The 25501-nt window shown below is 39.8% G+C and overlaps 1 protein-coding gene across 11 annotated transcripts in view; it reads left to right on the top strand.

Moving 5' to 3' along the window:
* ASB15 (ankyrin repeat and SOCS box containing 15) overlaps positions 1–25501 on the top strand; it is a 62530-nt gene that overhangs the window by 25849 nt on the left and 11180 nt on the right. For 9 of the 11 annotated variants that reach the window (XR_008444413.1, XR_008444414.1, XR_008444419.1 and 6 more), the window contains 5 exons: positions 4401–4646; positions 13068–13239; positions 13759–14329; positions 15943–16096; positions 18666–19104. Coding sequence is in view for 1 of the 11 variants with exons in the window: in XM_054023026.1 (XP_053879001.1) it covers positions 4401–4646; positions 13068–13239; positions 13759–14329; positions 15943–16096; positions 18666–18838 (1316 nt within the window). In the remaining 10 variants the exon portion in view is untranslated. Of the gene's footprint in view, positions 1–4400; positions 4647–13067; positions 13240–13758; positions 14330–15942; positions 16097–18665; positions 19357–19403; positions 24863–25501 lie in introns of those variants that run through there. The other 2 variants (XR_008444415.1, XM_054023026.1) reach the window with 2 other exon arrangements.

The following is a 25501-nucleotide window of genomic DNA, read 5'->3' as shown; positions in this document are numbered from 1 at the left end:
GTTTTACCAACTACTTTTCACCAAGAGACTGCCAAGGCATCTTGGGGAATTTCCACTCTCCTGCTGTATGAACAACTGAGGGGTTTAATTTACTGACACTGAGTTTGTGCTGAACATTTTAAAAGCACCTTTCTATAATAGAGATGAGAGATTTATATTTCAGAGAGGCAACATTTGCTTCCCTGCATAAAGTATTTTCTATTCTTTGTTTCACATGAATTACAAAAGTAACCTGTATAGTCTTTCATCTAGTCTTCTGAGAGAAAACTAGGTATGGACCCCAAATTTTGAATAGATGCTATTCCAGTATTCCATCTTTTCTCTTTCTCTCCTGCTACCGCTTCAGCAAATCAGAGCACTTTCAGCCTAAATTCCAGTGCCAAACTGCCACCTATGAGTCACAACAAACACTCAGTTGGGTGGGCTGGCTGGCTTACAGCTCCAGAGTGAATTTGAGATGCAATCAGACTCTGATCAAATGATTTCTGGAATGTGCATCCTGAGTTGCCTTGAAGATTTGGGGAAGGCATCACAAATTCTAATCCACCTGGTAGAACATTCTTATATTGATTGCAAGGACTTGACCAAAATATGCATTTGCTTTCTGCAACTAGTATGTTGTGTAACAGAACACAGAGGTTATCCCACATTTAAAAAAAATAGTTACACCTGGAAGTTCTACTGTTTTGTTTTTCTGGAGAAATATTTTAAACCATTTTATTTTTGTTAAAAACAACAAGGAGTCCAGTGGCACCTTAAAGACTAACAGATTTATTTGGGCATAAGCTTTCGTGGGTAGAAGAAGTGGGTTTTTACCCATGAAAGCTTATGCCCAAATAAATCTGTTAGTCTTTAAGGTGCCACCGGACTCCTTGTTGTTTTTGTGGATACAGACTAACACGGCTACTCCCTTACTTTTGTTGTTACATTTGATTTGGTAGAACTTTTCTTTTTAAAATTTTTCATATGAATTTAGTGCATATGAAAGATGCAGGGTTGATGTTCCTGGAAACTGAGTTCCTTTCCTTATTTACAGAATAGATATAGCACAGGCAGTGGCAGCTGAAGTTTTCCTACACTGCCTTGCCAATGTGCCTTATCCCTGAAACAGAGGGACCATCTGTAAGTGGAAGCAGATAGTTCATTTTCTGTACATGTTTAGTTACCCAAAGTCCTTTGAATGGAAAGACTCCCATTGACTTCACTGGACTTTAGATCAGGCCCCAGGGGCCAGATTTTTAAAGGTATTTAGGTGCCTAGAGATGCAGATAGGCACCTAATGGGATTTTCAAAAACACCTGGGTGCCTAACTCCCATTGATGTCATTCCACATGACAATCTGCATCTTAAAATGCTATCACGGGGACCTCTGCTCAACCCACCTGGGCCTCCTGATAGCCACTCTGGGGATTAGCTCTTCCAGCCCAATGTCCTTCTTGTGGTTCCTCAGCTCCTTGTCTCTCTCGGTCTCCAACTCCTCTCTTGCTCCAGGAGTAGCAGCTTCTTCTCTGTGACGCAGCCCTCCAGCCAGGTTAGTATGGTGTTTCCCCTTCCAGGAATATTGGAATATCAACACCTTCCTCGCCATCCCAGGCAATCCTTACTCAGTGAATAGAACACATGGCCCCAGAAAGCCTCCAAGTTCAATGCCCAAATTGTGCCACTCACTCAGTAGGTGGGAGGGGAATCCAGGTCCACCCTCTACTCTGGATTTCAGTCCAGGGCCCTATCTCCAGCAGCAAAGATCCAGACAACCACAAACCGTCCTGTCACTCGGAGTGTTTCCGACCTCACCTTCTCCACCCCTCTAGCCAAATCTTTTCCTCTAGGTCTACTACACAAATCCTTCCTCTGGGGTCTAAATCTGTGTCTCCCTTGTCCCAGGGAGAGGGCCTGCAGCAGCCCTCTTCCCCTGAGCCTTCTTTCTGCTATCAGCTCCCTGGTTTTATAGAAGCCCCACCTGTTCCTGCACAGGTAAACTTCCCTTAATTAGGGATTGCCTCTCAGCCTAAATATTCCCCAGTTTGCAGCCTTATAGGTTAATTGGCGTATGTGGCCTAAATTGACCCCTTCAGGACTAATGTGGGGGAGCATACCCCATCAGAGGTGCCTAATTACTTTTAAAAATCTGGCCTCATGTGACCACTCAAGGCACAAGTAATGGTCAGGAGTCCAAGTGAGGGTTTAACTAGAGGCTGCACAACTTTTAATGAAATCTTGGATGTTTTACAAATAGTTGTTTATGACTGTGGGTGGCCTACTGGAGAATATAATGAATTTTATTATTTTTACAGGCTTTGTCAGGAGTAGTTGGGTATTTTCACTTTCAGAAAGAATTTGTGGAAAATGGCATGCAACTAAATTACTAAGGAATAACTCAGTTCAAAGCCAGATTATTCTTTTGGAAAGTTTTCTGCTGATATATTTAAATGAGCTTTACCCTATATTAGTAATTTAAGTGCACCAGCTTCCAGCTCTTGTTGAAAATGAAAGTACTCAAGGCCTTATGAAGAAAATCAATCTGTAAAATGAATACAATTCCCACATCATACATACCGAAATACAATTATCAGACTTATTAAAACATTACATTTGATGGGTACTAACTTTTGTCAATTCTAACCACAAAGAATACCCAATGAAGCAATTAATGTATTAAAATGTTAAGGTCTGAGCCACAAAGGATCTATAAAAGTTTCTTTAGATTTATTGCTTTGTAGTTCTCCAGTTCTTTCCAGTAGTTGCAAATCCATAGAACTTTTAAGATAAGATTATTAGCCATTGCTGCTTGATGAATACCAGGAAGAGTAAACTCAACTAGAATTGAAGGAAAAGGATTTTTTTTTCTTCCCTACTAAATTTACTCTCCTGGATATTTCTATGTATGATTTCCTGATAGGTTGAGTTTTTTGGGGCTGTTATCAGTTGTAATCGAGTCTGTGGGAGTGGAGGGTGTTTTGCACCTTACAGTTCGATCCTAGTCACACTGAAGTCAGTGAGAGCATCATCAAGCACTTACCACTCAATATAAGTCGCAATTGAGAATTGCTTTTAATTTAACTTAATTACTCCTGTACTAACTCTACAAGAGAGCCATAGATTAGAGGACTCTTTAGTTGGGTACCTAAAACTCCATTGAAGTCAAAGTAACTACGAATAGCATTATCACAAGGCAGAGATCAGCTGAAACTAAGTAATCACAAATAATTTTTTTTGAGGGGAAAGCTTGTGTATTTACTGCTGAGGCCTTGAAGTTTCACAGAATATTGAATATTTGTCCAAAAATTCTGGGTCAGATCATGCTATCCATTGAAAGAAAAAATCTAATTGAAATCAACGGACGTGCCATTATACGTTAAAGATATACTACCAAGCTCATACAGAATGTGAAAGTCAAAACAAGGCACAAAAAAGTATAAACCATATGAAAATAAAGGTAGAAATATTACAGTTAAATTTTAAAATCTGACCACAATTAATCTGGGTAGCAAAATGTGCATGAACCGAAAACTCTCCCATAGACAGGTAACTTGTGCTGGTCTTTAGCTGCATTATCCATGAAAATTTCACAGTTGGATCCTCAAAAGGGCAGAATTCGGCCTTTGAGTATAACATATGTCAGTGATATCTTGGCTAGTGACAACCAGTGAACATCAGTTTAGGCATTAGAATTAGAAGCTAACCTAATAAGTGGGATAGTTGGAACACTGGGAGAACATTGAAGAGTTTGCTGTAGCATTAAAGGTAAAGGCTGTATTCAACTGTGACAAATGGTGGTGAAGGTTATACACTAGATCCAAGTTGGAAAGAAGAATGGGTGTTCATGTTAAGTAGCAAATGTATATCAACATAGTGTTCAGTGGAAGGCCAGTCTTACAAGCCTGGCATATGTGGAACACTGATAGAGATCTTTGGGAGATCCATACATGAAGAACAAAGCCCTGAGAATGTACCTTACTTGCCAAGGGGGGAGGAAAAGCGGTGTGGCTGCAAAAACAATTAACTGGATGGAGTAAGATAAAGCAGTACCCGTCTGTTTTTGCTTTTACCTTTCTGTTTGCTGCTTTTCTTGCAATACTCCTGCTTCTGTAGCCTCAGAACATAAATTTTGCATACACACTGAATGTCAATCAGTGCCAGTTACACTATTTTACCATTTGCATGCAAGTACCATGATTGCCTGACCAGCTTACACCAGCATGTAATTTACACCATCCTTTACTTGCCAGTGTATTTGGTCCACCGACTGCTAGGAAAGAGGTCTGAATTTGGCCCACATGGATGAACTGCTTAATTTTCTCCAAACACTGAAACAAATGTAAGCCTCACAATTCATCTTTCAGCATGTGTAACGAGATCTCTAATGGTGTCTTTTTTTCTTCTTTTTCCATATTTTCAAGCTGTGAGACGGGGCTCTTACGAAATGGTATTGGCTCTGATTAAATACAACTGTCGTATCCACCAGCCATGTGTAAAACGCTGGTCAGCAATGCATGAAGCTGCAAAACAAGGCTGCAAAGAGATTGTTTCTCTGCTTCTGAAGAATGGAGGAAATGTGCACCTGAAAGATGGTTATGGGGTAACGCCATTAGGAGTTGCTGCTGAATATGGACACTGTGATGTGCTGGAGCATCTTATTCATAAAGGTATGTAGGCAGGTAAAGATTTGTGCTTCAGCAGCTGCATACATATTGTCTGGTTACCAGGGCATATGAGAGGCCACATATATCTGATCACATTAAAAGGGCGGTAAGTGTCTCTGATCTTACACTGTGTTTAAAAAAATAAATATTGAAGATCACAGTGAGCTAGAGAGCAACTTTGGTCTAAACAAATCTACTTTAATTTTAGCTTGTTTGGGGTTCTCCATTTGATTTTCTCTTTTTTTCATCTTGGTTCCAAACATAACCTACTCATTGCTGGGGTTATTTATTGTGTGATCACCAAGGAGACAGCAAGGGTGTGTCCATACTGCAATAAAAATCCCATGGTAGCGAGTCTCAGAGCCTGGGTCAGCTGACTTGGACTTACACTACAGGGTTAAAAATAGCAGTGTAAATGTTTGGGCTTGGGCTGGAGACTGGCTCTGAAACCCAGCAAAAGGGAAGGGTCTGAGAGCCCAAATGTCTACACTGCTCTTTTTAGCCCTGTAGCGCACGCCCAAGACAGTTGACCCAGGCTCTGAGGCTCACAGCTGCAGATTTCTTATCGCAGTGTAGACGTACCCCAAGAGGCAGCTGATAACCAGAAAATTATTTTAAAGCCTATTCCATGACTTTCCATGGGTGGAAACTAATGCTTGACACCATAGAAAGTCAGGAATCCTGGATTTCAATGGGTAGATAGCATTAATTTCTAGCCTCAGTGAACTGTGACTCTTTCAAGTGTGTTGCTCCCCCCTCTTTCTGAAGCTGCAATCTCTCCCTCTCCTTTGTCACATCATTTAAGATTTCTGTATTTGTTTCCCCATCTGTTAAACAGGGACAATGTTCCTTTAAGATCTATGGGTAAAAGTGCTAGAAAAATGCTAAACACTATTGTTAATTCGTATTCTAATGCCATAGTATGCTAAATGTTTTACAGACAGGTGTGAAGACAACATACTTACCCTGAAGCACTCACAATCTAAATAGATAGTTTTCCAATGAAAGATCAGGATGGGCGTGACTAAAAGAGATGTGCTTGTACAATGAAATTGAACAGGCACTTCGTTAGTTCCACAATTTTTGTTTGGATAGTTTGAAAAATGTGTCACGTTTTCTGTTCAGTCACCTGGCCAGTTAACACACAAGAAAGACTAAAGGGCAGGTCTACACTAAAAAGTTATGTCAGCAGTGCCCAACCTACAGCCCACCAGAGCATTTCATAAGGCCCAGGGCCTGCTTCAACACAATATACTAATGGCCAATTCATTAGCGTTTTGTCATTATGTTGACATCATTTTAGTTTACGCAAGTGTGTAAATAGACAATACTGAACATAGAAACAATCTATCTAAATACCTATGGAACAAGCTGAACTTAAAGTATAAATCAATACAGGTGACATTAAATCTTATTAAAATATGTAAAATCTGCTTGGGCCACACAAGGTGGTGCTTATAGAGGCCCTCCTGTGTAATAAGTTTGAGCACCACTGAGTTAGGTCAATCCAGTGACGTTACTCAGAGGTATGAAAAGGTAATTAAACTGACCTAACCCCCGGTGTAGATGGTATTGGGTCAATGGAAGAATTCTTTCGCCTCTGCCTTTCGGGAAGGTGGATTAACTACAGCAAAGGGAGAACCCGTCCCGTCAGTGTAATGACTGTCTGCTCTACTGAAGCGCTATAATGCTGTAGCTGCACCGCTGTAGTAGTTTAAGTGTAGACATAACCTAATTTTTCCCAATTTCCATCTCGGCTGTCCCTTTATATTGAGCTGTAAATCAGTGAAACCCTTGGACTTTGGGTTAAAAGCATGAAACGTAATGTGGTAATACAATGATACATGCTGATCTCTTTTCCGATAGGAAATCCCTAATAGAACACTCCTGCTGGCAATAAAAGGAACTAATCTTCACTGTCCATAATGTCAATCTATAATCCATCTTTTTTTTACTATTCATTTATACTTGTATATTTCCAATGTCACTTATTTTCTTTAAAAAAAAACAGCATATTAGGGGTGTCTAGAATACAGTATTCAGACTCATCTACATAAACCCTCCTTTACACAATGGGTGTAGTTCTATCACAGTTAAATATGTTTTAAATGATAGAAGAGACAACAGTTGAAAGTGTATCCCAGAAACAAAAAAGGATTACATGACACCCATGAGTGTTTTATATAGATACTTTTCTACCAACACGGAGCAATTTTCACCTGTGCACAGCAGCAATATACTCGCTTACTCAGATGTTCATTTATTACTTATGTTAAGCTATATTTAATATTTTAAGCTTCATACTATCTAGTTTCCCAATACCAACATAACAGAGTGCTGTTGTAATGTGTTTAAGGTTTCTGTTAGAGTTCATATCATTGTCAGCATTCCATGTTTATAGCAATGATTGAAGTTTGTTAGTTGCAGACTCAAAGAACAGTCTTTTACAGTTGTTGCTCTGGCATGCAATTAAATTACTAATCTACATAGCAGCTTCCATCAGGGCTTTACAGTTCAGTTACAGTTCAGTACATTTAGCATTGGCTTTATGTTATTTACACTGCCCCCTGCAAGCTGTTTCATGGGTACAGTGTATCAATTTATATTATAGCACACATTAATTCCTAACTGTACTTAGAAATTATATAGCACTTTATATTTTCAAAGCACTGTACAAACGTATCCCAAACTTGGCAATCCACAGTGCCTTCCATCCTGACTTCTCTCTCTTTTCATAGTCCCAATCATCCGAATGGGTAGTGTCAACTCTTCCAGATGGTCCTGAAATATGGTCCACTTTGGCAGGCAGCATGCATAATGTAGTGTATCAGTGCAGCATTGGAATTATTCTCCAAAGTGCTTGACTATTTAAAATAATATTTTACGCTTATATAGTGCTTTACAGTAACGAAGCACTGCACAGACATCCTCATTACATGCCTGTGAGGTAGGTAGGTAAGTATTATGACTCAATGTTATAGGTGGGGTAATAGACACAAGGGTGAGACAATAGCAGAATATAGATTAGAACTCAAGAGCTGCTTGCTTCCATCCCTAAAATCAGTCCCCTAAATCACACTGCTCTACAAAATTGGCTGTTGCTTGGCTTCATTCACAGACTTCAGCTGTTTTGGTCAGAAGGAATTAGACTTTGTTTGTCTTTAAATGATTGAGCCATACAAACCGTGGAGAACTAGGAAATATTTGTGGTTTTTTATAAATATCTTATGCCCTTCAGTGTACCTGGGTGATATTACCCTTCTTGAATGCACAGAGTTAGATGAAAAGGGATTGGTTACAAAACTAGGCAGGAAAGATAAAACAAAGACCTAGATAAGGAGCTTGCTCTCAAATACCATAGCCAGGTTTATAGCTGTGAAGAGAGATAAAATAAATAATAAATCATTCTTTGTTCTGGAGAAGCTGCTGATGTGTCACTGCACACTGCTACTGGCTGAAGGCTCCCTGAGGGAAACTTTTGCAGGCACCAAGCCAACTTGGCCTTCTAAGTAAAATGGTTGGATGGTAACTAGAAGAGTATAACATAAGCTCTCAGGGCCTGTGAGGCCTACCTATTGGGTGGAGCAGGACCTGACCTGGTGCTTGTGGTGGCAGTTCAGGTAATGATAAGCATCCAGGGATCAGGCACCGACTCCAGGGTGAAGCAGGAATCAGGGGCCAAGCAGAAGGTCAGAACTGAAAAAATTTCAGTCAGAAGTCAAAGTCTAAGCCAAAGGGTAAGCCAGAGTCATAATCAGGGACGTCACCAGGAGTTGGAGCTAGGAGTCAGAAACCAGAATGGAGAAGAGAAGCTGTGGCTGGGGCAAGAAGCCAAAGTGCACACAGTGTAAGCACTGCTACAGGCATGGTTCACATTGAGCAGCAGCTGTACTGGTGCTACTGCAAGGCTCAAGTAGCAGGCTGCTGGCTCCCCTGCCCAATCAGGAAGCACAACCATTAGGAGAGGGCTCATTGGGCCCAACTGAGCTTGCTGGGTTGCCTAATGACCGGGCTGGGAGCCAGCTGTGCCCCGACATGTAACTTAGAGACTCAGTCAGGGAATGGTTGGTCCACAGGCACTTTTCCAAAAGAGATGTGGAGGCACAGGCCTGTCACTTGAGAAGAGTGTACTAAAGGGACTGGTAGAGGATCTTAGCAGGGCAGTTTACCAGGAACCATGACACAGACAATCAGGAATAGGATGGGATACAGAGGAACCTAGACAAACTAGAGGATTGGGCCAAAAGAAATCTGATGAGGTTCAACAAGGACAAGTGCAGAGTCCTGCATTTAGGATGAAAGAATCCCATGCATTGCTAGAGAGAGACTAGGGACAGACTGGCTAAGCAGTAGTTCTGCAGAAAAGGACCTAGGGGTTACAGTGGACAAGAAGCTGGATATGAGTCAACAGTGTGCCCTTGTTGCCAAAAAGGCTAACAGCATTTTGGGCTGTATAAGTAGGAGCATTGACAGTAGATCGAGGGACATGATCATTCCCCTCTATTCGGCATTGGTGAAGCCTCATCTGGAGTAGTGTGTACAGTTTTGGGCCCCACACTACAAGAAGACTGTGGAAAAATTGGAAAGAGTCCAGCGGAGGGCAACAAAAATGATTAGAAGGCTGGAGCACATGACTTATGAGAAGAGGCTGAGGGAACTGGGATTGTTTAGTCTGCAGAAGAGAAGAATGAGGGGGGATTTGATAGCTGCTTTCAACTACCTGAAAAGGGGTTCCAAAGAGGATGGATATAGACTGTTCTCAGTGGTAGCAGATGACAGAACAAGGAGTAATGATCTCAAGTTGCACTGGAGGAGGTTTTGGTTGGATATTGGGAAAAACTTTTTCACTAGGAGGGTGGTGAAGCACTGGAATGGGTTACCTAGGGTGGTGATGGAATCTCCTTCCTTAGAGGTTTTTAAGGTCAGGTTTGACAAAGCCCTGGCTGGGATTATTTAGTTGGGGATTTGTCCTGCTTTGAGCAGGGGGTTGGACTAGATGACCTCCTGAGGTCCCTTCCAACCCTGATATTCTATGATTCTATGAATATATTCCGATGTTGAGGCCAATACTGCAGATACATCTCTTACCATTGGGAATGTATGTTTCTATGCCATTTGTTTACATCTTGTAGCCAAAACTAGATGGGAAAGGCACAGAACATGGGTAAGGCCTTTGTAGTCAGTGCCCCTTGATATTAATTGTTAATTATTATTACTATTTGCAATTTCATGTACTGCAGAACACCCAAAGTATTTCCCAATATTCAACCATATTTCCATTGTTTGAATATTTTCTAGTTGTTAGACCAGGGGTTGGCAACGTTCAGCACGCGGCTCGCCAGGATAAGCACCCTAGCGGGCTGGGCCAGTTTATTTACCTGCTGACGCGGCAGGTTCGGCCGATTGCAGCCCCCACTCGCCGCGGTTCACTGTCCCGGGCCAATGGGGGCGGCGGGAAGCAGCGCGGGCCGAGGGATGTGCTGGCTGTGGCTTCCAGCCACCCCCATTGGCTAGGGACGGCGAACCGCGGCCAGTGGGGGCCGCGATCGGCGGAACCTGCCGCGTCAGCAGGTAAATAAACTGGCTCGGCCCGCTAGGGTGCTTACCCTGGCGAGCCGTGTGCCGAACGTTGCCGACCCCTGTGTTAGACCCATATCATCTGTGCCTGTTGTGCTCCCCTTGATTCCATGAAAGCCATGCTGAGTGGTAACTTCATGCTTATCGTGTGCAGCAGTTTACATATCAGTGTTCTCTGGCTGCACTGCTGCGTGTGGCTTGTGCCCTTCCCCCTGGTGAGCAAAGCACCTGTTCCCCAATATACTGAACAACTCTTCATTTGACTCCTGTGCTCTATTAGAAGAAATAGTTGTTTTATTCTAATCTACATCCTGGTAGACTTTCCTGTTCCTAGGAAGATTGCCAATTACAGGATCGCATCTCTTCTCCCATGCAAATTTTTTCAGCAAACTTGATCAGCAGACATCTTAGACAACATCCAGACTTTCCATTGGCTCCAGCTGCCCTGAGATTATTTAAAACAGGGGTTGGCAACCTTTCAGAAGTGGTGTGCCGAGTCTTCATTTATTCACTCTAATTTAAGGTTTTGAGTGCCAGTAATACATTTTAACATTTTTAGAAGGTCTTTTTCTATAAGTCTATAATATATAACTAAACTATTGTTGTATGTAAAGTAAATAAGGTTTTTAAAATGTTTAAGAAGCTTCATTTAAAATTAAATGAAAATGTAGAGCCTCCCGGACTGGTGGCCAGGACCTGGGCAGTGTGAGTGCCATCGGTTGCCTACCCCTGTGTTAAAATCTTGAAAAACCTTTGCTGATCCTGGCCACAGCATTTAAACTATGGCAGCATGATGCAGTTCTTTTGCATCCTTCTGTGAGGTGTCTTTTGGAACTTTTAGCACTAAAGGTGGTCTGATTTTGTGTTCTCTTATTTCAACAAACTGACAGTGAAACAGCCATGGCAAGCTCTCATTTTTTTAAGCTAAGAGTTGTATGCTGTGGACAAGTATGAGAATAATGTAGTCATTTTTCAGTACTGTAAGGTGTTCTTTGAAATAATCTTTGCTACATGATTGTGTAGCACCATTAAGAGAAATGCTAAACAAACACATATATAGACATGGTCCCTCACAAATGAAATAGACTAGGCAAATAGAAAGTAAGGAAAATGTCAGATGTACATGTCTTAAGTTGTGTTCTATCAATATATTTCCCCACGACCTTCCTCCTTTACTGCTGACCCTGTGCTTCAGTCCTTCTACACTACCATTGCCGATCACTGTCCCGTTTAAATGTTTTTCCACATATTCAAGCAAATACCAGTGCCTTACCTTCTTTTGTAAAAGACAATTAACTGCATACTTTTTGCTTATTCACATTAATGTGCTTTTTCCCTTGGTGCAGAAGGTTGCCCTTTCAAACTATTGAATGAGTCTTTTTGACCTATTTCAGGCCTTGTAAGTATCCAGCACCTAAATATCACCAGGATTCTCAGTGAATCCCACAGCACCTTGGCTGTATTTATCAAAGCATTAACCTGTGGTGTGCTCTGTCTAATGTCCAACAAACTCCAAAGCAGAATAGTTGATACATCACTGGGAGGATTCTGTGCATAAGGAACATATGTAGTGGATGTAGAATGAGAGCCATCAGAGTTAGTTTATGTGGTCCAGGACAAAATACCCAATATGTGAGCTGCACCAGTGACTCAATAGATAGATTAATACTGGATAATCAAATAAGATAAAACTGTGTAATATAGATGTATATTTTTAATTCCACCCACAGCCACTAGGATGCGCTGCCACAATGGTTCCATATTGCAAAGTAGCCTGCCTATAACTGCCAAATCTCAAGCTTTAAACTCAGATTACTAGGTTTATGATTTAAAAGACACAGAATGGGAAAACATGACCCTCACTCTTTGGTTTATGGAACCAAAGCACTCTAGGGATTATCTCAATTCATATAAGACTCTTAAAGGCTAAACTTAACGTTGAAATCTTTATCTAAAAATATGTAACTGCACAAAAGAAAAAAAAATTGTCTCCAGCTACCTTGCTGGGCCCTGCTTCCAAGTCTCAGAAGGGAATATTTACAGTAGAACCTCAGAGTTACGAGTTACAAACTGATCAGTCAACCACACACCTCATTTGGAACTGGAAACACACAATCAGGCAGCAGCAGAGACAAAAACAAAACAAACACAGTACTGTACTGTGTTAAACGTAAACTACTAAAAAAAGGGGAAAACAGCATTTTGCATAGTAAAGTTTCAAAGCTGTATTAAGTCAATGTTCAGCTGTAAACTTTTGAAAGAATAACCATAACATTTTGTTCAGAGTTACGAACATTTCAGAGTAACCAACAACCTCAATTCCCGAGGTGTTTGTAACTCTGAGGTTTTACTGTAACTGAACATGTTTTTTTCCCAAGATTGGATTTTTTTGGGAGGAAGGCATCACATGGGAATGTTTTTGCTCCACTGGAAGAAAACAAAAGGTTTACAATGATATAATATATATGTTAGAAGTGACAAGAGGGGATTACTTCTGCTCCTGCACCAAATTTTTTTTTTTTAAGTAGCAACATGCAAATCTGAGATTAAGCATGTTTGAAAGGATTTCAGAATACTGCACATCCTCAGTTAAGTATCTCAACTCAAAGGAAATGTCACTCAAGTGATTTCTCTCCACTTTCCTAATATATATACGTTTGTATCTGTGATGGTTGAATTTTACATTTAATTTCTAAACTGGTTACTATAAACTTTTCTGTTCTGTTCTTAGAGGTGCAATTTTAATAACTGAACACGAAGAGAAAAGAAATTCAGGATATTTTAAAGACAAGATACATCTTCCAAGTTCCTTTGGACTTAACTATTACCTTTATATCCTTTCACAAGGTGGTGATGTTCATGCTTTAGCAGATGATGGTGCATCAGTACTGTTTGAAGCAGCTGGAGGAGGTAATCCAGACTGTATAGCTCTTCTTTTGGAATATGGAGGAAGTGGTAATGTGCCTAATAGGGCAGGACAGCTCCCTATACACAAAGCAGCCTATGAAGGACATTATCTGTGAGTATAACTGTAGGCTTCAAATTATCCCCTATAATACTGCATCTAGTACTACGTCACATTAAAGGATTGAATTGAAAAGTCCACATTTAAAGATCATTCATATTTGACAAGTATGTACATTAAGTTATTTTTAATTAAATCTTAAATGTGGCTTCAGCATATTCAATAGGAAATACAAAACAAAAAACAAAACCTAGCAGCTCTAAAAGAAAGTAATTGGGACATTCGGTGGTAATTTACACTTTGTACAACTCCATTTAATTCAAAAAGGTTCCATGTGGTATAAGTCAGGACAGAAATTTGTCTTTTGGGGTTGTTCAGGAGTAAACGAGGGCAGAATCTGGCTTCTCGGGTGAAATGTTCAGTTAGGTAGTAGAAAGTCACAACTGGATATCCTGTTTTCATGAGGTTGGGGGAGGGGTTTATGCCTGGGTGGATTTTAGCTGCAGGGTGGGGAAGGAGTTGATGTCTGGGTGGATTTTAGCCAGATGAAAATTTTCTTCATTATCTTTTTAGGTCATTGAAATATCTAATTCCTGTTACATCCAAGACTGCAATCCAGAGAAGTGGGTTAAGCCCCATTCACTCAGCAGCAGATGGCCAGAATATGCAGTGTCTAGAACTCCTCATTGAAAACGATTTTGATGTCAATACTCTCCTGGCTGAACACATTTCTGAAAACTACGATGATGAAAGGAAAACGGCACTCTATTTTGCTGTTTCTAACAATGACATTCTCTGCACCGAAGTGTTACTCAAAGCTGGTGCAGACCCAAACAAGGATCCTCTAAATTGTCTTCTTGTAGCAGTGAGAGCTGGTAACCATGAAATCGTACGATTGCTTCTATCATATGGAGCAAATGTCAATTGCTACTTCATGCTCGTGAATGACACCCATTTCCCCAGTGCCATTCAGTACGCTTTGAATGATGAGGTAATGCTAAGGCTGTTGTTGAATCATGGATATAATGCAGAGAGGTGTTTTGATTGCATGCATGGCGACATCTTCGGAAGTTCTTTTGTGTGGTCACTTCCAGAAGAGGAGGTATTACCAGGATGGACATCTTGTGTAATAAAAGATACTCCAGTAAGCACATTCCTCATTTTCTTCTCTTCATTTTTCTCTTCAATGCAATCTTGCTTTAAATTTATTTCATATTTTAATGCAGAATTAAGATTTCTTGATATCAGCATACTTATTTACACCCCCCCCCAATGACCTTTCTTCAGTTTTATTCTGGTATAGAGAAAATGACACATAGAGAGTAGTTTTAGTTTTGAAACTGAGTTAGAGGTTGTAGGAAGGAAGTATTGACTAGCAATTAAAGGAGGGAGCTGGAAGGCCGGAAAATGGGTTCTATTCCCAACTCAGCCAATTATTTGCCAGTATGTTTTGGGTTAAACATAGGGCATGATCCTGCAACCTCTTAAGCATGTGAGATCTACTCGTGTGGTAAACCTATCTAAATCAACAGATTTACTCACACAAATAAAGTTATACGTATGTGTAAGTGTTTGCAGGATTGAGATGTTAGACTAAATTTATGAAACGTCCACATTTTTGATGCCCAGCTTGAGATGTCCAGGTGTTCAGAGCGAGTGAGAATCCAGAACTTTGATTGAAGTCAAATGAGAGCTGTGGATGCTCAGCACTTCTGAAAATCAGGACCTGGGTATCCCAATAACTGAGGCACACAACGATAGTGGGGGGAAATTCCAAATGTCGGCATGAACTTGTCTGTCCTTCAGTTTCCCCATATAGACAGAGGGAATAATAATATCTACCTGTCACAAGAGGGTTGTGAGGCTTACTTTATTAATGTTTGGATAGTGCTTTGAAATCCTCAAATAAAAGGTTCTGTAGTTATGTAAGTGCAAAGCATTACTATAAAGAGGTGTAGTACAATTAAACAAAGTACTTATGAGATACAATTCTTGGAACATTTATATCTTTTGTATAAAATGGTGGGTTCAAAAGAAAAAATATAACTGTATTTGGTTCCAATTCCTCTTCCACTGAAGTCAATGATGAAAGTCCCATTGTCTTCAATGGGAGCAGGATGCCTTTTAGCATTCTGCTAGCAGCAGGTATTCCCAAACAATTAGCGTGCATAAGATACTAATAAGTTGTTATTAGTAACACAGGTAACACAAGATACTGTTTGAGGATTTTATACTTTGGATGCTTTATGATCAAAGATTTCCAAGGGTGCCATACTATTCCATAGGCTGTTTTGAGTCTCACCGCAAACCCATTTTTCAGGATATATTCAAGCAAATTTGAATGTAAAGTATAGCCGAAAAATGTAGAGTTATGATAGTAGTAGATAAAAATGATAAAGGCCTAAGAGTTAATGTTCTCCAGGTTTTCCCCTGAGTTTGAGATTATTGTTTGAGCAATAATGCTCAGCATACATGTAATGAAAGTGTACTTTTTAGAGACAGATGTTTAACCCTACTTCTAAAACCAAAGTGGAATAAAACAATGAGGAAGTTATCAAGATATTGTCATCTTTGACATAATGAAAAGTGGCCTTCAGGTTTCTGTTCAAACAAAGAATCAGAAGTTAGAGATTGCTGGAGCTGACTTTTTAGGTGATCCATTATATCCCCATGGGATGTCAGTACAGGACTGTTTCTTACAGGATATTGGCATCTCCCAGGGTGAGTTTTAAAAGTAATCTGTGTTTTTCCTTTCAGTTCTGTGCCTTTATTACAGTTCCTTGGTTGAAACATTTAGTTGGACATGTGATTCGCATTTTGATAGACTATATGGATTATGTTCCTTTGTGCTCAAAACTAAAGTGTGTCCTAGAAGCACAGAAAGAATGGCCAGAGATACATCAGATATTAGGTAAATGTCTAACATTTGTTTAATTATTTGATCTGGTATTAAAGGTTTGTAAAAAATTACTATAATTACCAGTTATATTTAATTCTAATATGTTCTGTTTGCATCACCTGGTCTAAGGGCCAGTTCCTGACACCCTCTCTCAGACTGGGGCAGATCCTCAGGTAGAATCAGTCATCCTAGTTCCATTGACATCATTGCACTAAGACAATTTATACTAGCTAAGGATCTGCCCCTTTGAGTAGTACCTTGTTCTGGGGGAAGCCCCATTTATTTCATTTGGAGAGTAAGGTACCTCCAGGTGAGTAGTGGTGGCAGAATCTCACCCTACACTGACATATGTATTTCTAACTCACGCATCACTGTGTAATCCTTTGAGATGCTGTCCCTTTACCGAGGGGCATTTGCCCACGCTTTCATTGTTCTACTTCCTCCCTCACCTAATAGCTCTTCAGAGAGCAACACGAGAAAGAGTGTGGAACACTTTGACTGTAAAAATGTTGGCATTTAGTATGCCACAATGTCCTAAATCTGACTTACACAATGTGCATTATCGGGGCATCATTTTTAGCATTTTAGTTGAGCCTCTCACGGGTTCCTGTGTTTACCTGTCTTTTAAAAGGCTTACAAACTAGATGGGACATTCCACCACAATATTAACCCTAGGACCGAGAGGGTTCAAGAGCAGCAGCAATTTGGGAATCGTGGAGGCTGGGGGGTCCTAGAGGCACTGAGGGGGCACAGAAACTTCATGCAGATTGCTCTTGATCCAGTAGATCATTCAGGATCTGCCAAGATCTTAGGAAAGAATCCTCAGGTTTAGGACGCAGAAGCCCTTTCCAGTTCTGGGTGGAAGGAATCCTGACCCTTCGGAAATCCTACCTTCCTACTAGATCGATCCGGCAGAAACACCATGAGTGACATCCTGCCCCTATTGAGGTCAATGAGAATTTTGTTATTGACTTCAGTGGGTATGTCTATATTGCAGCTGGTAGCACAGATAGACAGACTTGTGCTAGCTGTGCTCTAACTAGCATGAGTCTGTCGGCCTGAGCTGGGAATCACACCTCCCAGCTGAAACAAACATACGCAGGATTTCACCTCATAACTATGAATTCACAAAGTTTCCAGTCCCTTATGTAGGCTACATAGGGTATATGCTTATGTGTAAGGGACACTTTAGTCCTACATTTGAAAAAATTGCCCAGTTTCATTAGTTTATTAGTAATACAGGCAAGGAATTAATTTATGATATTTATCTCAGTGCCACTTTAAAGCAGTTGCAATTAAATTCTGAAAAGTTTCCATTAGATACGTATAGGAAGATGTCCTATAACAATTTCCTAAGGGCATGTGTACCATGCCTAAATACATATTTATATGCTATATTGCAGTAGAGCTGTTAGTCTATTGAGCATCTACATTTATTTTAAAAATATACCTATATGTATGTGCACACAAACTGGAATTGGTACTTTGAAATGAAGATCTATTTAATACATTTTAATTTATTGAACTATGGAAAATATGTTTGTCTATATTTATCTGGCACAGTTCTCTTTGGAGCTATCGCAGTCTAACAGGTAATTAACACTAGTGTTTATGCTTTTATAAACCTTCACCAAAGCAGTTCTCTTTCTATTAGGGTAATAAATACAAAATTCTGTCTGAATAATGTGGAGATTGTAAAATCAACTGATAAAAGGCAAAATTTTCAAAATTAAAGCTGATGCTGTCTTTATTTTTGCTTTTGCATTTTACACTGGTGCGCAAAAGAATTACTTTTTTGGATTTTGTTGTTTGATGTCACAGTTTCAAAGTGATTTGGTTGTGCTAACTGCTTCAAAAGTTCAAGTATTTTGAAATATGCTGTTCATATAAAACATTTAATTACAATGAACTCTCTCTGGTGGCATGATGTATCAGTTATCTTATGATATTTGTAGTCTTTGTTTAGAAGTTGCAATAACTCAAACATACAGGCTCTAATACTGCACCTTCAAGTGTTACTGAGTCAGTGGGAATTGAAGGTGCTTAGCACCTTTCAGGATTGAGTACACAGATCATGTAATTAGTCAGCATTTATTGTGCTAATTGGTGTGTTGATCTAAGCGTCCAAATGAAGGATTTGGATACGCTATTCAGGTGCCCACGTTTGAAAAATTGAGACCATGGTGTTACCATCATTGTAAAGGAAAAGTGCTGATTATAAGGTGTGAATAGCACATAAAAGCACCATTTAGAATTTAGCTAAAATAAACAGGCTTGTCAATTAAAAACAGGAAAAAAACAACGTAATGAGCATCCAATATGAAAATAAAATCTAAGTACAATAAAACTGGCCACTGGATGTCACCATTGCTCCAGTGAAATATTATTAGTGGTGCATTTATTTGGGAGTAAATTAAAACTGTATTTTATTAAAAGTAACAGGAATAGGAGAGCTTTCAGCTGGTAGATTTCTGAAGTGAGTTTCATTAGAGCGCATGTTTTGAGATTCTAAGTCTGAGACACACTTGCCAAATTAATGGCCTGTTTTTTCCCCTGATGTGTTTCCCTCACTATTTTTCAGAGAATCCTCGCCCATTAAAACATTTGTGCCGCCTGAAAATACGTCAACTGATGGGACTAAGGAGACTACGGAGACAAGCATCAATGGCGAAGCTTCCTCTTCCACCAGTTCTAAAGGACTATATCCTATATAAAGAATATGATCTTTATGGAAAGGGGCTAAATTTAGCCTAGATTTAAAACAGCCATTTAAAACTTGTAAATTAATTCTTTAGATTTTTTTGCTAGATTGAGAATTATTTAGTATTGTTATATGTACTCAAAACATTTGATATTTGCTATAAATAGGCCTTTTATGGGAACCTTTTAAAAAAATGTGGTCTGTAAAACTCAATTTGTTTTGTCTGTTTTTACTTAACATTGTGTCTTGATAGTCTAAGAGCATGGAGAAGGAGATGATAGTCATTGTGCAACCCAAAACCTCCAGGACTGGATTTTAGGTGAGTAATATGTACACTTCAACCTGGAAAAAAAGCTATGAGCAGAGTTTTCTTAGTAGGTTCTCTGTTGAAGATGATAAAAGAGATCATGTTTAAAATGCTGATTTATTTTAAAAAGTGTATATGTGGAAATTAGAAGTATGATGAAAATAAAAATGTTCGGTTTCATTTGTATGATAACTTTTGACTCCAGCCATCTTTCATGTATTTGGCTTGAAATGTGATATTTTGTACATTTTAAATTGGGGTTCCTACTGTTAAGTGCTCCAAAATAATAAAACAGTTCTCTTTTTATTTAGATGTAAAGAAGTCAAACACAGCAATCATCCTTTAAATCATACTGTAAAGCTTCAGGGGAAAGATATTATGGCTTAGCCTTCTATGGCTTTGGTATTCTTTGGCAACAATTGTGCATGTCAGTGAAGTTCACTGTTAAGTCTGACAGCTACCCAAAATATTGCAAGCCCAGAGTTGTGCCTTTTGCTCAAAAGCCTCTGGTAGAAATCGATTTGGACTGTTTAGTGAACATTGGAGTCTTGTCACCAGTTTCACACAGTGAGTGGGCTACACCCATCATACCAATGATCAAAAAGGATGGCTCAGTCTGAATTTGTGGTGATTTCAAAGTGACATTGAATCCAGTTTTATGTGCAAACCAGGTTGACCACTACCTTGTATTGAAGATTTGTTTGCTAATCTTAGTGGTGGACAGTGTTTCAATAAATTGGATTTGCTCAATGCATATCTACAAATGGAGATTGATCTGGCATCTCATAAATATATCTCAATCAACATGCAAAAAGGCTTATTTTGTTACAACAGTTTGCCTTTTGATACCCCGTCGGCACCTGCCCTGTTCCAGAAAGCCATGGATGAGATTGTGAAGGGACTGAATGGAGTTCAAAGTGCTATTTGGATGACATCCTTGTTACAGGAAAGGATCAAGAGGATCATTGTCAGAATTTGGATGCTGTCTTGTAAGGTTTGGAAGACCATGGACTGAGAATGCATCCGAAGAAGTGGGCTGTAGTCCACGAAAGCTTATGCTCTAATAAATTTGTTAGTCTCTAAGGTGCCACAAGTACTCCTGTTCTTCTTTTTGAGAATACATCGAGACAACTGTGAGTTTTTCACACCTTCACTTGGATACTTTGGACATATAATTGATGTCAAAGGCTTAAGGAAATTGCCAGAAAAAGAGAAGGCAGTTTCTTCAAGCGCCCCTGCCAGAGAATGTGTCATGGTTACACTCATTCTTAGGACTACTTAACTCTTATGGTAAATGTCTGACTAATCTGGCAACAGTATTGGCCTTACATGACCTGTTACAAGCAAAGAAAAAATGGAAATGGACTGAAGAGTGTGAGCATGCATTTAAATTAGCTAAGAAATTGTTGATGTGAGCGAAAGTTCTTATGGACTTTGATGTTTTGTAGCCACTGCTACTGGCTTGTGATGCTTCACAGTATGAAGTGGGTGTAATTCTTTCCCACTTTCTTCCTGATGGCATGGAGAAACCAATTGCCTTCACTTCACAAACAACTCATTACACCTGAGAAGAAATATGTGTAAATAGAGCGAGAATTTCTCAGCATTATCTTCAGAATTCAGAAGTTCCATGCCTATCTGTATGATAGACATTTTACCTTGCTGATGGATCAATGGCCGTTACTTTCAATTTTTGGATGGAAACATAGAATTCTGTCATTAGCTGCTGCTCATATGCAACAATGGGCATTGCTACTTTCAGCTCTTTCCTATACTCTTCAATTCAGTAAAGGAACTCAGCATGGCAATGCTGATGGGCTGTGATGACTGCCATGCCTGCATTGCCATCAACTCAAAGAAACTTCAGACGAAGTGTTTTATCTCAATTTGATGGATAGGTTACCCATCATTAGCACAGATATCAACAAAGAAACCACTAAGGATGATATGCCTTCTCTTGTGAAGGAAGTGGTACTACAAGGTAGTGTTGGATCAAAAAAATTCCCAGTGTGCACAATTCTTGTCACATCAATGTGAATTGTCTGTGAATCACGGTTGCATATAATGAAGAGTGCAAGTGATCATTCCAAGATCACTCCAATCTCAGGTTTTGGAAGCTCTTCAAAAGAACATTTTGGCATTGTGTGGATAAAGGTCATAGCCCGGAGTCATGTCTATGGTCGGGGATTGACAAAGATATTGAGAGAAAGGCAAAGTGCTGTATTATGTGTCAACAAATTCAACATAATCGTGGACCATCTTATCTACGCCCTTGGTCATGGCCTCAGATTCCTTGGACATGTATTCACATGGACTTTGCCAGACCTTTGAAAGGTTATATGGTTCGGGGTTGTAGTCAACACCTATTTGAAATGGCCAGAAATTTTCAGGATGACTTCTACTACAGTTACCAAGACCATTAGACATATTCGTACCTTGTTTAGCTAATTTGGTTTACTGTTACAGTTGGTGAGTAACAATGGACCTCAATTCTGTTCTGAAAAATTTCAAGGTTCCTAGCTTCAAATGAAATTCAGCACAAACATTCTGTTCCATACCACTCAGCTAAAAATGGACTAGCAGAACATTTAGCATTGTACAAACACTTAAGCATGCCTTAAGAGCCAACTAGTTACTAGTCTATTTTGAGTCATCAACAGAAACTAGACAGAAACAGAAATTTGTTTTGCTTTTTGCAGGAACACAACACATGTTACTACCCAGGAGTCACCTGCAACTCTTTTCTTGAAGCAGTCTTTGCATACCTGTTGGGACCTGTTCCGTCCTGATGTTGTCTCACATATAACCAAATCCCAAGTTATGCAAACTAATTGATGACGTGAGACTCATCATTGTGCTTTTCAAGTAGGATATTTAATGTAGACTCGCAACTATGACCGTGGAGTGAAATGGGTACTTGGAGAACTTGTAAAATGCACAGGACCTCTTTTGTTTGTGGTAAAACTATCTGATAGTATTTTATGGAAATACATATGGACCAGTTGTAATCTTGACAAGTACCAGAGTCCAGGGATGTTCCAGTAGGACTTTCTGTTCCTCAGATCAAACCTCCTTCTGTTAAAACCTCCTAATATTGATGACTTGGTGAAAGAAACGTTGGTATTCGATCCAATTGATTTCTTACCCCAACTGTTCCTGTTCTTCAGGGAACTGCCGCACCACCATTACCATGTTATCCCAAGAGAGTGAGAAAACCAGTTGTGTGCCTGAATTTATATGTTGTTCAGTTAGTGAGTTGCTATTCCAGGGCAGAATAATCCTTTGCAATTTACGAGTCTGCAGTAGACCACCCACAACTTTTGTTAGGTTATATAGTTTTTGTTAGCCATGTAAATGACAATGTATATATATTTGGAAAGCTTTTTTAAAGTAGGGTGGAGGAATGTGATGTCCTATCCTTTTAAATGTTTCAGAACTCACCCTTCCTCAGTACAAAGCCTCACTGTCATGTTGGTTTCAGTTTTACTGCCAGAAGAACAATAATCTTTCCACAGCAGACAGCTGTGTTTCCATTAGTTCCCTCTGTCTATATCCTTCTCTGCTGGGTCCAAGTATAACAAAACCATTTGGAACATCGTCCCAAGAATTATGGTGTATTCTTCAACATTGACAATTTTTAAATAAGGTTGAACTTTTTTTCTAAAACAGATACTGTTGTTCAAACAGCAGTCAAATCAGGGAAGTTCTATGGCCTGTGTTCTGTAGGAGGTCAGACTAGATGATGGACAGTTAAGTAGAGAATAGCTTTTTAGCACCTGGCTGACTAGATGATCATAGTAGCTCCTTCTGGTTTTATAATCTATGAATTGTTGGAGCCCAAGCTCCTAAACTTCTAGGCTACCCTGCAGAGCTGAGAGAGAGCCTGGAAGTGCCAGGTCCCAATCTCCTTGCTCAACCAGGGCTTTCAGGCTCCTAGTTCCCCCCCATAACGTCCTATACCCATGTTCGCCACTTTTATAAGGTTATGATATATTTGTACAAAGTATGCCTTGTGAGGTATCATTAGAAAACTCATAATTTGCTGAATATCATTATCCAATTGAAATTTTTGTAACATCACTGCATGTAAGATTATGAGATTTTGCTATATGATTGTTACTGAAATATGTTGTAGTTCTGTGTAATGCACACAAACCATTTTCTCAGAGACAAAGGTACACTAGCATGCCAACCAGGTGCTAAAAAGCTATTCTCTACTTAATTGTCCATTCACCAGCACGGGGGAGTGTAAACAAGAAATGTACATTGCATTGCAGGAATGTTTCAAACCGCATGTACACAGAGGACTGTTTGTCTACACTCTGGCTGGGGTAATTCTCAAAGAAAGGAGGAGGGTATAAAATAAGAGACAGGGACTTCCACATCACCTCTCCTCCTTCTGTCTAGGGAACAAGGCTGGGACTGAAGACTATGCAGGTGTTTCCCTGTGTATAATTCTTGAATGGCTGAGAGAGCATTCATGGTCATGTGGCTGGGAGTGATTTTACATGCTAGTGGCTGTATGTGAGCAGGCCAGATGTGGCTGTTCTGGCAGCAAAGCAGTATTAAAGGCACCCCAGGCTATAGAGTTTAGGGGATGCCTCTATTCTATAGTCCAGCTTGTACCCTAGGGAATGTCACACACCCCAACCCTCCTGGCTGACAAGGAGCTGAGAAACTGGAAACACTGGGAGCACCAGCTCCCAAGTTCCCAGGCTTGGCACCCTGGATTTCTAGTGCTTCCAGGGACCACAGCTTTAGGGCAGCCAGCTAGTGGACTATCTCAGATAGGGAACCCTAGTGTTTCCAGTATCAGAGGGGTAGCCATGTTAGTCTGAATCTGTAAAAAGCAACAGAGGGTCCTGTGGCACCTTTAAGACTAACAGTTAGTCTTAAAGGTGCCACAGGACCCTCTGTTGCTAGTGTTTCCAGGTCAATTAAATTTGTGACTGTACTCCTTGGGGGGGGGGGGGAATGTATGTCTCCTGCTCTCTTTTATCTGCATTCTGCATATATTTCATGTTATAGCAGTCTTGGATGATGACCCAGCACATGTTCGTTTTAAGAACACTTTCACAGCAAATTTGACAAAGAGGGTACCAATGTGAGATTTCTAAAAATAGCTACATCACTCAACCCAAGGTTTAAGAATCTGAAATGTCATCCAAAATCTGAGAGGGAGGAGGTATGGAGCATGCTTTTAGAAGTCTTAAAAGAGCAACACTCTAATGCGGAAACTACAGAACCCAAACCACCAAAAAAGAAAATCAACCTTCTGCTGGTGACATCTAACTCAGATGATGAAAATGAACATGTGTCAGTCTGCACGGCTTTGGATCGTTATCAAGCAGAACCCATCATCAGCATGGAAGCATGTCCTCTGGAATGGTGGTTGAAGCATGAAGGGACATATGAATCTTTAGTGCATCTGGCACGTAAATATCTTGCAACGCCAGCTACAACCGTGCCATGCAAATGCCTGTTCTGATTTTCAGGTGGTATTGTAAACAAGAAGCAGGCAGCATTATTTCCTGCAAATTATAAGCAACCTTGTTTGTCTGAGTGATTGGCTGAACAAGAAGTAGGACTGAGTGGACTTCTAAAATTTTACATTGTTTTATTTTTGAATGCAGTTGTTTTTGTACATAACTCTACAATTGTAAATTCAACTTTCATGATAAAGAGATTTCACTACACTACTTCTATGAGGTGAATTGAAAAATACAACTTTTTGTTTTTTTACAGTGCAAATATTTGCAATAAAAATAAATATAAAGTGAACACTGTACACTTTGTATTCTGTGTTGTAATTGAAATTAATATATTTGAAAATGTAGTAAACATCCAAAATTATTTAAAATAACTGGTATTCTAGTGTTGTTTAACAGCGCGATTAATCCCGCGATTAATTTTTTTAATCGCTTGACAGCCCTAGTAGAAACTTCTTTAAAAAAAACCTGATCTGTGTCATCACCTTTTCCCCAGGAGCTGAAGATTTAAGAAAGAAACCAAATATGAAATTCATGATAAATTATGAGAGTCGACAATCCTGGGGTAGTTATAATGCTAGACCTTTAAAACACCAATTCCCCTGCCTTGTAATTATTTGTTCTTTGTAGTTCAGCAGCCCCAGGTCCCAACTTACATTGTGACCCCATTGTGCTAGCCACTGTACAAACACATAGTGACAGAGTTCCTGGTCCACAGAGCTTACAATCTAAATAGACAAGACAACCAAAGTGGGGGAGAAATACAGGAAGTAAGTGGCTGGCCCGAGGTTGGACAACAGACCAGTGGCTATGTCTACACTACACAGCTTTTAGCGACATGGCTGTGTCGACACGGCCGTGTTGCTAAAAGTCAGACAGAGTAAATGCTGTTTGTCAGCACTATTGCAGATAAAATACTT

Source organism: Malaclemys terrapin, chromosome 1, assembly GCF_027887155.1.
Source record: "Malaclemys terrapin pileata isolate rMalTer1 chromosome 1, rMalTer1.hap1, whole genome shotgun sequence".
NCBI lineage: Eukaryota > Metazoa > Chordata > Testudines > Emydidae > Malaclemys > Malaclemys terrapin.
Note: the sequence above shows the minus strand (reverse complement) of the source record. Positions and strands in the feature narration are given on the sequence as shown.